Source organism: Dreissena polymorpha, chromosome 5 (genome assembly GCF_020536995.1).
Source record: "Dreissena polymorpha isolate Duluth1 chromosome 5, UMN_Dpol_1.0, whole genome shotgun sequence".
NCBI classification, from domain to species: domain Eukaryota; kingdom Metazoa; phylum Mollusca; class Bivalvia; order Myida; family Dreissenidae; genus Dreissena; species Dreissena polymorpha.
Window position 1 is genome coordinate 31,142,440 of NC_068359.1, and position 17,884 is coordinate 31,160,323.

General features: G+C 35.6%; 1 protein-coding gene across 2 annotated transcripts; it reads right to left on the bottom strand.

Moving 5' to 3' along the window:
• Window positions 1-2,856: 2,856 nt before the first annotated feature.
• LOC127882423 (uncharacterized) lies at window positions 2,857-17,805 on the bottom strand. Of its 2 annotated transcripts, XM_052431054.1 has the most exons (12): window positions 17,741-17,805; window positions 15,270-15,558; window positions 14,339-14,440; window positions 12,231-12,269; window positions 11,152-11,390; window positions 10,232-10,896; window positions 9,054-9,255; window positions 6,569-6,776; window positions 5,967-6,132; window positions 5,301-5,581; window positions 4,597-4,785; window positions 2,857-3,392 (listed from the first exon to the last, which is right to left on the bottom strand). In XM_052431054.1, exons 2-12 carry the CDS (start codon window positions 15,543-15,545, stop codon window positions 3,225-3,227), a joined length of 2,535 nt encoding a protein of 844 aa, XP_052287014.1. In that variant the 5' UTR covers window positions 15,546-15,558; window positions 17,741-17,805; the 3' UTR covers window positions 2,857-3,224. The 2 variants fall into 2 exon arrangements, with proteins under 2 accessions (XP_052287014.1, XP_052287015.1); XM_052431055.1 differs by lacking the exon at window positions 12,231-12,269.
• Window positions 17,806-17,884: the final 79 nt, after the last annotated feature.

The following is a 17,884-nucleotide window of genomic DNA, read 5'->3' on the forward strand; positions in this document are numbered from 1 at the left end:
AAGTACTGTGCAAAATAGTCAAAACAAGCAATAATACTATTATTAACAAATCAAGTTAAATCCTTTGTTTAGAATTGTCTTTTATTGAGAAATTAAAGACAAATTATTGCCAACAATCTAATAAGTAACGCTTATATAACATACTGACGAATCGGATAGAATGTTGACGACTGCATAGCTCATTCATTTTAATAAAACTTACCAACAAACAAATAAAACCGTTGCTGTCTGATGATTAGGTCTTTATCGTCAGATTAAATATATTATTAAAAAAATATGTCAACAAATACTCTTCCAGTTTTAATAAAAATTATCTTTCCACTTGTTACTAGATCTGCAACATGAAAGGAAATATGAAATAACAATCTGTCATTTGCTTCAGAAGCTTAAGCTATGCGATTGAAATGAATGATGTACCGATAATTAATTGGTTTCAAAAGCCAAGTATATGTGATTTTTTAGACCAATTGTCACTCTTAAATTACCAAGAACGAATGTAATAATTAAAAAAACAATATATTTTTCCTTTGACTTTAGAAAAAATATGTCAATGCATATAATTATGTTCTTATTTATATTATTTAAGAACTTATTGTGTGATAATAGTTGTTTATAGGTGCAAATGCAGTGATACGTTTTGTAACATAAAACAGAAACATAAAGCAGGACTATCGGTTTGAAAACTGTTGTTATTTGTCAGTCACTATTAACCGAATGTCATTTTGAACTTGCCCAACAATCCAGCATACAAGACAAAGATCCGTAACATTCTTGAAGAATTAAAAGTCTTAAGTAAATACTTTGTCACACACTGTAAATCATAATTGCACTGTTACGATATATGCTTGTAGCAGTTGTAGATAGTTCTTATTCCGGTATTCTTATTAGACTTTTCTTCTGATAACTCGTGTACATTATTTTTCGCTTTTCTGTTCCAGTCATTCTTTCTGATAACGAAAAACAAAGTTGTTCAATATATATTTTCCCTAACGCCTACTCATGCGCTGAGGAACAATTAAGATGCAAATTGCCTACGCAAAGAATAAAAACTTATCTAAGATTCATGCTCGGTGATTTTTCCCTTCAAGCCCATGTTAGCATTGATTCATATTATACGTAATTTCCATTTTACAAACGTAAGCATGCACTCCAATGCGTCGAGTTTTATCTCGACTAAACTTAGAAAATATCACTTTGCTTTATAATACGATTGCACTAACAATAACATAACACTCATGAAACTGAACTTGAATCTCTCTCTAGATCATTGCTTCAATACTCAGTCATTACGGTCCTATGCTGAACTTGAATCTCTCTCTAGATCATTGCTTCAATACTCAGTCATTATTGTCCTATGAACTTTTTTTAATAAACGTTCAGTTTATGTTTTAATTACTCGAAATGCAATGGCCATTTACAAATATATAATCTGTTTTTCTTTCTTATATTTAATCATTTATTTTTTATGAGAATACAAGCTTACTGAAAAAGCTCTTAAAAAGCTTTGATAAAAGCAAACTTATTTGCAAACACTGAATGCATTTATGAATTAATAAATTGATGCATTCATTAATAAATTTAAATAATTAATTTAAAACATTAATTCAAATAATTCGTTAATTCATGAAATAATTTATTTATTTAAATTCATTTATTTCATATGTTTTTTATTCCTACCTTAATTTATTTATTTATCTATTTATTTATTTATTTTATGTATTTTTTTTTGTTGTTTTTTATGTATTGATTTATTTATCGATTTATTTATTTATTCATTACAATTTTATTTTATCTTTATTTATTTATATGTTCCCATTTTTGAAAATATTGTATGTTCATTTTTGCAGATTAAATCAAATATCAATAAAACGGAACGAGTTCATAAATGTAATTATCATGCGACTCAACAAAATCGACGTTTTGAGCCTTATGTAAAGAAATGAAATGTGACGATTGTGCCGTCGGATCGTGCCAGTTGACAAGTGGACATTGTCCTACAAATGAGGAAGTTAAATGCAAGTTGTAGTTTCAAGTAATTAAATCTCTTATAGCGTAACAATTATGTTTGTTTCAGATAAACTGTTAAGACTTTAAGTGGAAACTACATTTAGGAAATTTAAACTTAGTTTGTTATATGCATACACTTTAATATAAGAAATGTATAAATATAAGAGTTAAACTTTAACATTGCTTAAAATAAATTATATCACAACAAAACATAATTACAATTATAAAACATAATTAAATTTGATAATAAGATAAAATGTATGACCAACTCAATATAAGGAATACAATGTACCTACGTAAACCAACCCATCCGATCCTAATGTTTTGTGCTGACCGTCAAGACTTTTTTTGGTATTCCGGGTCGAGTGTTCAAATTTGGTGTAAATTTCCTCATATTTACAAACATTACAGAAAGGAATATATTTAATAAAAAAAATTACGGAATACTCGCGTCATTGAATTAAGATAGAAGATTTAGGAATAACGTGTGTACAGTAAATAGGTAACGAAACCAAACGTTTGTCCCACCTAACGTAATATATATTTGAGCTATGCTAGATTACACAAAAAATATAACCGTATTCACTTGAAACAATAAGGACATGTAACATAGATAACATTATAAGTGAAATATTCAACTAGCTTCATTTGACGCTTTTATAATGGTTACGGTTAATGTATTTTGTACACATTGTTAACAGAAATTCAATCCAAAAATGTAAGTTAATATTTTATATACACATTTTATGATTAGACAAATTAATCAAACACAAGTTGAATTAGCAAACCAAACCATGAAGATAGCCAAGTTGCATTATTATTTGAGATAAGCAACATTTAAAAACACAATTGGTTAAATTTCATTTATAGCATTTACGCCTATATATACATTTTGTTCTCTACTATACAAAAACAAGGTTGAAATTTTAAATTATCATTTTTAAATATATGACACAGACTTAATAGGCATGAACGTTTTTTTTAAATCACAAATATGGCACTTCATGGTACAATTTAAGGATATATGTGTGAACATTTGTATACATGTGTATGTACATTTTGTATTTTGAGAATGATAATGAATCGCCACAACGTCCACAGATATTATCAATACACACACGAACATAGTTAACAAGGATCAGATATACAAATGCAAGAAAGGCAAACTTAAACAGTCCTTTTTCTTGGGACTATTAATCTCAACGAATCTCAACGAATCATGCATCCAAGAAAGCTTTGTCTCTGGGGCTGTTTCCTGGATTTTCATCATCCTTATTACCAAGGTAAACACTTTCTGAAAGGTCAAGGTCTTGACTTTCAACGGAGTCGTCACCATCCGTTGCATTCAGGGAACAATTATTTAAATGCGAGAGCACTTCGCTGACCTGAAATTTAAAAAAGAGTAAAACCCAATGCATATATTTTACAAGGATTGCGTAAAAAAAAAGAATGAAACTTGATTAAGTATTTTAAAGTATATTATAGGCTGACAGAGCTTATTGCATGAATATATCAAAAGTACTAGAATCATGTTAGTCGCTCACAGAAAATCGCAATAAATGTGTTGTTTGTTATTTAACTGGGAGCACGAACAAACCCGAATACAAATTTAAAAAAATACGAAAGCGTGTAATGTATGAGTTATTCAAGGTTTTTAGCTTCTAGAAACCGGTTTAAACCCCCAGTGCTTTTGCGCAGACTATTCCAAGGCTTTAACACCGGTTTAAAGCATGTTTGTGTATTATGTTTGTGTGTATTGTCCAGTGCATTTTGTTTTATGTCTCACTAATTGGCAATTGGTTCATTGTCATGTATAAGGTACCGAATTTTAATATAAGGTTTCTCTTCTGCTTGTGCAGCTATAGTTTTACTTAATGTGTATTTTGTACAAGTTAAAGAGAGTATGCACGATTTTGTCAAATATTTATGAATTTATATAAAATGTGTAAAAAACTTATTTTACATATCTTTCAATATAAATTAAAATAAAAGTTAAGAAGAACATGTGTCGAAAAATGCGAAATAAGCCAGATATTTGATTCTGAAATCGAAAATGTATGAACAGTCGAATTCGCCAGCATGTAAATCATGCATGTACGATGTGAATCTTAATTTAGTTTTACGGATCATTTTAATTTCCTGCAACGATATCTATTCATACGACACACGAACATTAACTCCGATCCTAATAAAAGGACGAATGCTTCGGTTATTGTAGAAAATATGTACGAAATATCTTCGTCACAATCGAATCGGGCGCTAATTTGTCTTTGCTGCATTTTATGAAATTCGTCGCCAATGTATAATATGTCTTGCCTATTTTGTGTTATTGTAACATATTTTTATCAATATATTATATTTTAACACATATACAAATCGTGCATACTATGTATATGTTAGCTCCTATAATTTGATTAATAAATGAGAAAAATGAGACTTTGCAATTTCGTGCACCACAGAACTGCTTTTTTTAAATTTCTGTTCTGGGCTTCACCTCGTATCTAACAACGGCTCACTTTCCATCCACCACCGAAATGAGGAAAGCCCGTGTTTTAAGTAATGTTCTGGTAATGCAATCGCCCAACATACCCAGTTGTAGAATGCGGCGGCTGCCAGACTGGCGGATACGATGTAGGGTTTGGGCACGGCATCATGAAACTTCTGCGCCCTCTTTACCGTGCTCTTGTCCGGGGCGGGAGTCTCAGCAAAGTTATTGATGCGGTACTTGATACTCTCCTTGCCCTGTCGTCGCAACAGCGTCTGGATGTTGCCCCATTTCTGACATTGAGATGCAATGCATGTTTTAAGGTGCGTTTCATATTAAACAACGGAGAGTTATGACAATATTCCTATTCTTGATAAGGCGCCTATCCTAATTTTAACAGCACTGACCAAACTTCTTAAACGAACTTTTCCGTTTTGCTAAAAAAGTCAACACGTGTAACTGTGAAACCATTATTATTCGCCAGGCATTAATTTTCGTCTATTTTGACAGTGGACTGAATGACGAATTTAAGATCCTAACGAATAATTATGTCCGATGTTGAAAAAAAATTACAATTGAATTACCGCTGACAAAATTTAAAACAAAAATTCAAAATCAGTAATTGGCAAATTTAAGTGCTAACGATCAGACAACATTTATTACTTGATAATGTAATTCGCAAAATAAATTAAAACAAGTTTATCAGGCATTGCCAAATCTTTTGGTTGAAACCTACAGCAACGAAAATGGGGCCTTTATTGTCCCCAAATATTAACGAAATTGTTATAGGTATTGATATGTAAGTCACCTTCAAGTGTTGCTTTTTCTCCCCCAGCAATAGATACGTTGCTATCATCGTAAAGTGGACGTCCTTAGGTGGGCTCGCAAAGTTCGCTATCTCAGAGATAGTCTTTTGCTCGAGATTAAGGACGCTATGGCACGTGATCTCGATGTCCTGAAGTGTGGCCAGTAAGGCCTTCGCTTTATCAATGTTGTGACGTAACGCGACCCGGAACGTTGACATCTCCGCCTCATCCACCGCTTTAGCTAACGTATCCTCATGACGTCGAATACGTCCATCGCGTAAACCTGACCAGGAGTAATAATGAATTTACATAGAATTGTTAGAAAAACAATTGCTATTTATAATGCAGTGATTGTATGCTTATATTACTTTTACTTAAGTACCGGTACGTAAAACATTTAGCAAGTCTCAGTTACCTTGTTGTTTTAAGACATTGATTGAAAGAAAGATTGGCATATCGAATTAATTATTATTTTATTTTCTATACATTTTTATTGAATGGTTATGAATTTTTAAGCACTACATTTTCATTACTCAGAATAAATGTCTACGTTCTTCATTTTGATAAATGTATAAGCCTTCTTGACACTACCGGGGTACATTGGGAAAAGCTTTCATTAGTAGATCTCTAAGAATACAAGTACATCACAGTTTCAGCGATCAGTGCACCTTTCTTGAGTTTCAAGTATCTCAGTCTGCGAGAGCCCCTCAGGTGGTCGTCATCCGGCTCCAGCTTGACGCTGGTGAACTTTGCGAGGGCGCCCTCGAGCGCTATCACGTTCCTTCCCGCGGAAGCCTCCCGGAGGTTCCAGCGCGCCTTCCGCTGAAACACGTTCTGGAACAAGAAATGGCGTAGCGGAAATATTGGTGTGATTGTTAATGGATATTTACAAAAACACTCTTTGTTTTAGGGTCAATCAATTTTTTTCGAGACGGGTCAACATTAAAAAATGAGTAATTTCGGGACCTGTCGGGTCGACTATTGCATATGAAGTTTATAATTTAAAAAAAAACGTATTAGTTTCATTCACATTTCCTTTATAGTATATTAACATAAATAACATTGCTTCCTGCAGCAAAGGTAAAAACCCGCATGCACTTGCAAAAAAATCGTATACAAACATTCTGCCATGACACATATCTATACTGTATCTAACTAATAATGTCCAATAATTTAAACAATTTAAAAAAACACACATGTATTTTGAATAATTAAGCAGCCAGATGCAATATTCTGATCTTCTACGCAAAACGACACCCATTATTATTACCTCTCTGCTTCTCCCGTCGTCCTCGCTCGTGAATAGGTAGTTGATGACGTTCTCGAAATCCCCGTGCGCGTTGCCCTTGAGAACGCGCAGCGCGAACTGCCCGGGAAGTGGAAGCGTGACGGCCAGGTCCACCTCGCCCTTGTGTTTTGTCAATCGGCAGTGGTGCGCCAGCGACGCCGTACTGTACTCCGAGTGCTCCAAGGCGTATCTGGTTAGCAGTCGGCGTGAGAAGTACAAAGTTAAAAATCATAAAGGGGGCCTTTTCACAGATTTTGGCATGTTTTGAAGTTTGTCATAAATAACTTCATTTTGATAAATATAAACATTGGACCTAAACATCTCCAATAAAAAAACAAGAATACATTTTTAAAAAGGTAACCTCCAACTGTGCTCGAACCACTGACCCCTGGAGTCCTGGAATAAAAGTCTTCCGCTTTGACCACTCGGCCATGCGTGCTCATGCTATGAGAGGATGTATTTTTTTACTTTATATAAGCAATCCTCGTAGTATCGCCAAATATAACGACAACAACAGAACTTTCCAAGTTATTAAATCGTTTCGCGTTGCAACACTTTATAATTTTCAGGTTTTCAAATCGTCATCAAGATGCATATAATAAATATTTTAGAGCATGGTTAATGTTCAGTAATATTATTTCCCCACAAATATCATAACTAAAACGAAAATTTGCGAATATGAAACCACTTTTTTAAAATTGTGTCAATTTACCAAAACGTGAAAATGCCCCTTTAATCGTTCCATGATACGTGTAGAATACTATGGTGTTTTTTTAATTCGTACTTGTTATTTCCTGTGACATATGCAAAACATATTGCCGATATACATTATAGAAAGTACCATTACTAGCGTAAAATATACGGAATACTGACGACCTCGGGTAATGTTGTTGTGAATTAAATAAATTGTTTAATATTTACAAAATACTTAAATGCGTTACATTAAAATTTCACTTGATCTTAAGGACCTTATCGTTCAAGATCCGTAAATGCTTAAACTCAAAGAATACTTCGTAAAATATAGTTGACCCGTAAAAAAATCAGCGTTCCTTATAGCAATATCCAAAATTTCAACGCTAGTTTGGTCTGGTAACATTGATTTAACGAGATACAACATGCTCGATTTGTTTGTGTCACAATATATTCAATTTGAATTTCCCGCGACGATATCCGAACATTTACGAGCGAACGCGAGATTGGCTTCTGGCAGCGTCGGACGCATGACGTAATTCTCATGAATAATGGTACACTGTGAATGAACAAAAACTGTCACGTGTCCACAAAAGTCAACGTCAGTAGTCATTTTATGACAACAAACAGCCGCGCAAGGTAGGTTTTATTCCAATAGTGCACATAATATCACTTACACATTAGTTCATTTTTATTGTTGCAGAAATTATATATGTCGTGTATTAATTTATGACATCAATCTTAACTTGTTATATCTAATTTAAATCTAAATTAGCATAAATTATATTGTTTCACATGTTTTTCATTAAATTAAACTCTTGTGTTTATTCGGCTACTGCCGTTTGCATATTTTTGCTACTGACCTTTGCCATTCCTAAACGTATTACTGACGTTTGCCATATGTGTTTTCACTCTTTAAACGTGTATTTAATATCTGGTATATATTTGTGTTTGTTTATGCATAGACATATGTAATATATGTTCGTCCGGTAAAGCATAGACAGTTCTGTGATCGTTAATTTTCGAGAACACTGACTCTTTGTAATTTTACTACTTACGCTTGTTTCTTAAATGGAAATTTGCGCCGAAGTGTTCCCGAAAACCAGAGCAACACACAAAACGCGTGATATACCGATCGAAAGCTATATGCATGCCATATTGCATGCACTAGGTCGTATGAAAGTCAGAGGATGATCAGCAAAGATATTGGAAAAAACCTACCTTGCGCGGCTATTTGTTGTCATAAAATGACTACTGACGTTGACTTTTGTGGTCACGTGACAGTTTTTGTTCATTCACAGTGTGGTAGTGTGGTTCATACAAAAGTCAAAATATTAAATAATTATACAAGTATGAACATATCAAAGGCCAAACTTTTTTACTTACTGAAGGCATTTGGTCCACAAGCGATTTATAAACACAGTTGAATTTCGGAATTTGATGATGGGATAGCTTGCATAAATTATGCAAATTAACACAAACCGAATGAAACTGATCCTGATTCGATATCATCCGTAAAACGAAACAAGATGACACTTTTATACGATTTTTAGATGCTAAAAGTTGCAGAATGTTTGGATTCTAACGTGTTTACAACAATGTTACTTGTTTTAGGGTCTTCCTATTGTAATTAACCTTCGTATGGCACGTTTTGTTGTTGGCAGTTTTTATAAAGCTTTATAGTTTTGGGCAGTGTTTACGGATCTTAAAGAAGTTTAATAATTCATATCATTTCATAGTTGACTCCACTAACAGAAGGCGCGTTACTTATACTTACCTTAAAACAATTTTTTCTACAACTAGGAACTTGATCACGTGGGTTTCCTTTGGTTTGTAGAAGACTATCCCGCCCTCATGGGAAGGGCAAAGTAGCCCCGCCCTTTCGCTCAGTGTGCTCGGTCCGTACCCCACATCATCGGGTACGAACGGTGCGGGTACGAAGTTGTGATAGGGATCCTCGCAAACGATCTTGAAGTCTCCTACAAGACAATATTTGAATAAAAGAACTTAATAAAAAAAAGCATATTGTTTGGTTATGGTAAACTATTCATATCAATCCCCGGGTAATTTTTTCTATTAAAATGCATGATTAAAAATAACATACTCAAACAAGACACGCACTTTTGAATTTATCGTTTGCCATAATAATTTGTTTAATATGATTTTAAAAGGACTAAACAATGAACTCTCTGGGGAAGCATTACGTCATAACACCCAAATAATGACATCATTAAAAAAAAATCAATCCCGACATCGTTCACGTTCCTTTTAATTACCTGTATTAAATGAAGAGCAAAGTACAAGGCCAGTCGCAGAACCAATTTTAAATTTATAACTGGAATGAACAACACAGTGAAACGCACATTTTGTGTCCCCAAGATTTGTCCACAAATACTAGCCTTTGTTTCGCTTTTACATTCTCTGAGAAGGGTCACCGATACGATTGCAAACTACGTTCGTACTCATTTAAATGTATGCTGATTAAACGCGTGTAAGATTTTATTTTAGAAAAAAAAATAAAACATCCGCGACATTCCTCTTAAAATCTTTGATTTTTTGTACAATCATTTTCAAAAGCAAAAAATAATTAATATCAACGCCGTATATCTTTACATCTTTAAAAAATACATTGCTTGTTTAATATAAACAATGCGCACATAACTTCATTCTATTACTCCAATAATATAAATCAATCAAGCAAACAAAATAAAACAAAACATTTTGCCCATATCGCACATCCATTATATCAGTAAATGCTTTTCCTTACGCTAAGCATTACATTCGCAGAGCCTGTATGCCGTGTATGGCCATACAAAGCATCGGTACACCAAAAGCAATTTAATCTGTGTAAATTCACATATCCGACGTAACTATCCACGTATACAATCACTAGAAATATTAAATAAAGAATTGAAGAGGCGAACGCGTTAAAATAAAAATTAATACGGTACGAACCTATCCAAAAGAACCACCTGTCGTCGATGAGTGCAAACAGTGACAATTTGTAGGTTCCCTCAACTGGAATCTTCACTTGCACGTTCCACGTGTCCTCGTTACGTCCACACAGCACCACGCGACCTTCATCCGGGCCCCACTTCAGTTCAAGGTCAAGGCTAAAGAGATCGTACATGAGTACAGTTTTGTTGTTATTTTCTTGGGTACATTGAATTTTGATCGTGCATTTTCCCCCTTCGGATTTAAGAATACTCGATGCGGTTGTTTTCAGTTGCATTCCTGATTCATAAAATGCCGAGCGTAAGAATGGCGACTTGATAAACTTTTGGTAAGGAATTGCGTCCTCGAGGAGTTGCCACTTTTTCTCGTCCGGAAAGCAGAAAAGAATGAAATCCGAAGGCTTAGGTACGAAGAAAAAATTGTTTAAGATGGTGCCCTTCGTCGGCGGCACTTCGGATTTGGTCGACTCGATTAACTTCCAGTCGTCTGAGGGCGATTTTGTTGACAGCGGCGTGCACATCAAGTACGGATGAACCAGCTGCCACGCGCCGTCCATGTACACGGCACACCACGTGCAGCGAGATTCTGTGACGCCATCTTCTCCTACGCGATGGTTCGAGGACCGGTATATCCCTTTGACAATGACGCACGGGATATTGACGGACCTGAAAATAGTTTTGATTATGATGCCGCAGATATCGTTTTCATGGCATGTTAAACGTGTGTCAATTTAGATATGACCGGCAAATGGTCCACATACAAACACAAGTGCAGTAATATGAAGGTGAACGCATATATCATTATTTATACATTACCAATACAGACGATGTGATAATCATGTTAAAAGTATTATTCTAAAATCAAAATATAACATATTATTACAGTGAACTAGGACAGAAAACAATTGCAGAATATAGTACCTGCATAAAAGCGTTAAAAGCCCAGCAAACGTCCCCTGCAGATCTTTTATCTGTTTCATGTGTCCAAGCACTGTGCCTTTCTTTGTGTCTGAACCGTACTGGCGCGACCGGATCTTCTGGCACCCTAGCCAGGTGACCAAGGCTCGAACCCGCGCGATATCTAGGTCGTGGGGCGCCGTCAGTGCCATGGCAACTTCCATAAATGTTCCCTTTGGGCTGATTGGATTTGTGTGGCTCAACTACGATGTAAACACATTTTTAACATGCAGTATGGTGAAGGGATACATCGCTCTTTTGTTAGATTAAGATTTGTTAGGATTTGTTTAATATAGCTAACAATTTTTTTATATCTAATGCAATTGACTATGGCAAGCGGTTCGACGCAAAATCCCACGAAACTAGTTTTCTAATGAGAACCTAGGTTCTCAAAACCTAGGTTCTCGGTTGAAGATTGCACATGGCTTCCAGAACCCAAGTTTTTATTCTATATCCTAGGTTTTCATTAGAACCAAGGTTCTCATGAGAAACTAGGTTTTTTATGAGAACCTAGGTTCTCATTTGAAATCCAAGGTTCTGGTAAGAACCTCGGTTTTCAGAATGAGAACCTAGGTTCTCATGAAAAACATAGTTTCTTGGGATTATGCGTCGAACTGCTTGCCATAATCCGTGGTTTTCATTTGGGAACCATAGGTTCTCATGAGAACCTAGGTTCTTATGAGAACCTAGGTTTCCAGAATTACGCGTCGGACGGCGTAGACTTGCTCGTTTGGAATACGGGACACATATTATTCAGGGCTCAGGATCAATGAGGTTCACATATGATTACACACGGGCTGGACAGAATGAAAACACGCCGTTAAGAATTTTATTTTTGCAGATATCTCAAGTTATTGAAAAATGTTTGCAAAGTCTTTAGTGCATACGTTTTTCTTGCAGTGTGGTCCGATATCTTAAGATTGAATAATACATTATTACACATTATCAATAGAGATTTAACTTGTATTTATACCATAATGACTGCTTAAATATATCACAGACATACTTAAAATAGAAAACTAAAAAATAACCCAATACTGTACCGTACAGTAGTTTGAAGCCCGAACAAGGGACATGAATATCTGAAACTCATTTAATGCGGTAACAATGAATTATGTAACGATTGATCTGAATTTGTTTCAATTTTTAGTCTCAAAATAATATTTACAATTAAAGATGTATTTCATAAACAGTTTAATTTTTTATTCATGTGTTCAGACCAATGTAGACCGATTTCTTTACTAATTTCATTCCTCAAGAACACCGATGCACGGAAAACGTCGTACATATGAACAAGAGGCGGTCACCGACGGCTTATCTCTGTTGTATAATCCCAAGAAACCAGGTTTTCATGAGAAACTAGGTTTTTCATGAGAACCTAGGTTCTCATGAGAAACTAGGTTTATGAAATCCCAAGAAACCAGGTTTTTCATGAGAACCTAGGTTCTCATGAGAAACTAGGTTTATGAAATCCCAAGAAACCAGGTTTTTCATGAGAACTAAGGTTCTCGTGAGAAACTATGTTTTTCATGAGATTCAAGGTTTTCATGAGAACCTAGGTTCTCATTTGAAAACCTTAGTTTACGCTAGACAACCTAGGTTCTCATGAGAAACTTGGTTTTTCATGAGAACCTAGGTTCTCATTCTGAGAACTTAAGTTCTCGTTTGATATGGTTTTCACAAGAACCTAGGTTCTCGACAGCTTTTCACGACGTTCTCTCGGATATCCTAAGTTTTCATGAGAACCCAAGATTTCATTTGGGAACCATAGTTCTCATGAGAACCTAGGTTCTCACGAGAAACCTAGTTTATTGGGATTATGCGTCGAACCGCTTGCCATAATTGACGCCACACACAACATAATGCGACAGTAAGACGACGATAACTCGACAACACGAAAAACACGTTTATGATAATGCAATATGATTTCTTGCTATCACCATCACGTCGGCATCGCCATTTTATTGACGTGTTGTCACGTTATCGTCATCTTTGTTGTCGGACCCCATTACACAAATGAACGTGCCGTGTTTGCAAAACAGCCGTCCATTGCCTAATTGACAGGTTGATAATAAAGTACAATTATACTTGACCGTAGCGTGTGACAAACGATGTACTGGGATACGCAACACTTTTATATGGGCCGTGCTCTGTTAAAAAGGGGTTCAACGCATGTGCGTAAAGTGTCGTCCCAGATTAGCCTGTGCAGTACGTACAGGCTATTCATGGACGACACTTTCCGCCTAAACTTGATTTTTGCTAACAAGAGACTTTCTTGAAACGGAAAATATCATAAAAGCGGAAAGTGTCGTCACTGATTAGCCTGTGCGGACTGCACAGGCTAATCTGGGACGACACTTTACGCACATGCATTAAAGCCCCTTTTCACAGAGCACGGCTCATATATTTTTTTCACATTGGAAATCCACAATTTTAGTGCCCACATATTGTTTTTTTCACATGAAATTTCGTACTGACGAATATTACATGTTTTACAGTTTTATGCGTTAATTACCCTCTGTTCTCAAATATGTGCGTACATACGGGCAACTGTACTTTCATATACCGGAAATGTGATATGAACTATGCAATCATATATAAACCGTATAGACAAGAATTGAAATGCTTATGCATAAATATGCAACACACTGCATAACAAACATTTCATGTGGTTGATAATCAACGAACAACTAGTGTCAAACATGAAATGTGACACTAACCAGATTCCTCATTCAACACACAGGTAATAATGAGATAGTAACTCACGCTCATGCCGAAAGAGAATCCAGTAATAGAATTCTACCTTTCATTCAAATAATCACGCATTTGCTTTTTTGTGTTGAAAATCAACACACAAAAGCATCACCATTACAGAACTTATTTACCGGCAACAACTACGCTTCGCACATTTTTTTTTAACTCTTTCAGTGCTGGAACCGAATTTTGAAGGCCTTTGCAAACAGTTTGGATCCAGATGAGAAGCAACATAACATGGCGTCTCATCAGGATCCAAACTGTTTGCTATTCTTATAGTATTCTTTGGAAAAAAAAATGAAGAAAATGCTCATTTTAGAAATTCAGCAGACGACATTTTAGCAGACAACAAATTTCCCAGCATGCAAAGGGTTAATCATACAGCAACAGTTATTACCTTGATGACCTCAAAGTCGACTTTCTGCAGTTCGTTTCTGTCCGCCGCGGGGTTTCCGGGTCGCGGGGCCGGGTACGCGATGTCCTCGAGCGGCGTTTCATTCTGATAGACATCGAAATGAACATAAACACATGCGTGCATTTGGAATCCAGACTTGTGAAAATTATTTGGAAAAATAGAAATTTTGTAAGCTGAGTTACCTTCGGAAAATAAAGAGATTATTATACCCATTATTCAAAGTCTAATGTCTGCCCCATTTATATTAATCGTCATTTCATAGACAGACAATAACACAGTTCACGATTAGATAGTACCTTAATGGTTTAATGACAGTGCATGTCGTGTAAAAGTTTAGTTTAACCATGACATGTAGTAGTTACATGTCTTAATGACCGACCGACTTGTAACACTGCACATCATTTTTAAACTTAAATATCTCAATTATGAGTTAATATTTTTATGTAAAATTGTACATGTGATCATTTGACAACAATATGTCCAAGCAAACGATGAAATCATTCATCCGTGACGATCGTATGCTTCAGCAAGTGGGGAAGGTAGCCTGCAACATGCTATTTGCGCTGTTGCGCTCCTGAAATTGTATACGAGACATATTGATTTTTAAATTAATTTTATGTTTTCCTGGTATATCAAACCACCTAAAATGAAGAAATTTAAATACAATTAGAATCATATCGCGTTTCACCATTTTCACGTGCAAAAAGATGAAACCACGACTACCCCACGTGAAAAAGCGCGTGATTGTCACGGATGAATGATTTTATCGTAATCTTGCGCACAGAATATAGTCAAAAGATCGCATGTGAAATTTTAAATAAAAATCTTAACTCATGACAGAGATATTCAAGTTTGAAAAGTGTTGCGTTAAAAAAGTCTCCAAGTATGTAAGTGCCAAATTTATATCACCCACATCTATGCCTTTCTCCAGTTCCCAGTCGCCAGTAAGACTCAGGTCCTCTGCCTCGTAGGGCACGAAGTTTTCCGCGGGCGGCGCCGACCCGGAGCCTCGATGGTGTCTATGAGGAGATGGTCGCCGGATGCCTTTTGGTGGCTTGCGGTGTTCCGGCGTACGAGGCAGCTCTGATTCTCTGTTGCTTAAATTGGATTTCCGGCGTTTGTCTGACTTGGTTGTGTCCTCTATTTCTTTAATCTTAACCGTCTTGGCTTTCGATCCACCACTTCCCATTTCTTACTTTTGTCTTTAATGACAAGCGTGCGTTTGGAAGTGTTTAGTTATTGAAATAAACAATTGTATTGGATAATCAATAATAAAAAATGACGAAAGCGGTCAATTGAGTTTTAAAAAATCGCGTCTCTGCATGGTAATTGGTCTACAGTGTGACGCCACGAATGCGCCCTTCGTACACCAGACCAATGCGTGTTTGCGCTGCATATACGGATCGGACACGAGTATGGTCGCAGAGCAAATATAGCGATTCAAGCTTTGTACTACAAAGATGCTTTTATAACGCATATCGAAAATTTACTTGAATTATATATATATATAACATTTAACGAGGCAAAATTTAGTAATATGCGATGCAACAATCAAATACAAAAGACGTCAATAACAAATTAATTTGAATAGCTAATGACAGGCACAACACGACTGAATAACTCCATCTTAATATTAAGAAATAGCAATGTTGGTCAATTTTGCTAAAGAATAACTTGTATTTATTATAGGTATAATTGTGTAGGTCATAAGGGGAGTTTTTTTTCATGAATCGCGTTAAATTATTATAATATTCAATCTAAATACGCATGCGTACATTCTCTCCATACGAAGCGCACGCGTTCATTTTCTAAATACGACGCACATGCGTACGTTCTCTAAATACGAAGCGCGTGCGTACATTTTCTAAATATGAAGCGCATGCGTACATTCTCTTAATACGAAGCGCACGCGTTCAATCTCTGAATACGAAGCGCATGCGTGCATTCTCTAAATACGAAGCGCATGCGTATATTCTCTAAATACGAAGCGCATGCGTACATTCTCTAAATACGAAGCGCATGCGTACATTCTCTAGCTACGAAGCGCATGCGTATATTCTCTAAATACGAAGCGCATGCGTATATTCTCTACATACGAAGTGCATGCGTACATTGCTAACGCAGATTTCAGTGCATAAGCATTAAACACTAACGGATAAAAATTTCAGATTTTTAAATAAGGAACAAAGACATCCGGATAAAGATACTTCCATACATCGTCAGAGTGTCATGCCATTGTTCGGCTTGTTGGGTTTATATTTATTTCAAATTACACATATCAGTATCTAAACGTCAAAACAAATAAACACGACAGTTCGAGTAAAACATATAAGAATGTAAAGGCTTTCAGTTTTTTTAAATTCCCTTTACGCTCATAGTGCACGGTTTCAATTTCGTCAATGCAATTAAAAACCCACACCATTACAGTTGTGAATTTCGTTTAAAAAAATATATCAAAATATCGTTTTACTTTATTTTATTGAGTTTTACTTATGATATGTTTTAAACATAAGATAATTAAAGCGGTGTGCACATGGTGAATACTTCTTGGTAATATAATCATTTAAGTTAGTGTTTTTCTTACCTTTATGTAAAATCAGTACATGAACACTGCCAGTTAGTCCACAAAAAATAATAAAGCAATTAACGCGTGAACGTTTCTACAATCTACAATCGTTAACAATTTTAATGACACTTCGAGATATGTGGTATCTGTAATATCGTCATGCGAAACACCTGTTTTGTTCCGGGATCAATAGACATCGTCAATAATTGATTCAAAGACAACCGAAGCGGATGATGGCTTTGTTGTTCTGTTACCTGCGGTTTTGTTTTTGCCAACACCAGACAGTACCGATGAACTATCGATTAATAAGTAAACACATTTAAACCGTTCACACAACTTAATTGAGTAACCCAATGAAACGTCGACAGGATGCGACGAAATAGTGAGAAACTTTATGTCGGAAAAGCTTGAAATTACTAAGGTAGCGGTGGCTGCTATGACATTCGAAAGAGTGCACAGGGTTTGCCACACAAATACAAATGCAACTACCGGAAACGGCGACGATGGAAGCGACCGAATCGTGTGCAAGTTCTAGCTCGTTTACGGTTTTAAATATCACAGTCATGTACATCATGTTTTGTCATAATACAGTGCGTGTATCTTTCGCCTAAATGTCAACCCCGATGCCAACGATCATTTCTGACATTCACACGTTCGTAAAATGGCTGAACAAATGCGTGCAATTTAAAAAAAAAACGTTGAAGATCTACTATTTACAAGTTTAAAAAATGTTTGATTTAAAACTGTATCAACTTTAAATACCGCATTTCTCACTACAAAAAAGTTATATGCCCGAACATGATGAATGGATTGCTTACATGTCAAACTGCAGCGTTGTAATATTTGACAGCCATATTGAATGTAATGTCGTCATTTATGTACGCGAATGACGTCATAATTAATAATCATGTATGCAATGACATGTACTATTAATAGAGATATTTTTTGTTATGTAAATGAAA

Bases quoted from the DNA above. Each gene is read 5' to 3' on its own strand.
- LOC127882423 (XM_052431054.1), bottom strand. From the start codon at position 15,545: ATGGGAAGTGGTGGATCGAAAGCCAAGACGGTTAAGATTAAAGAAATA. The intron at 11,391-12,230 runs GTACAGTATTGG...TTTACATCGTAG, and splicing joins GGGCTTCAAACTACTGTACG to TTGAGCCACACAAATCCAAT. The intron at 6,133-6,568 runs GTAATAATAATG...TTCTTGTTCCAG, and splicing joins ACGACGGGAGAAGCAGAGAG to AACGTGTTTCAGCGGAAGGC.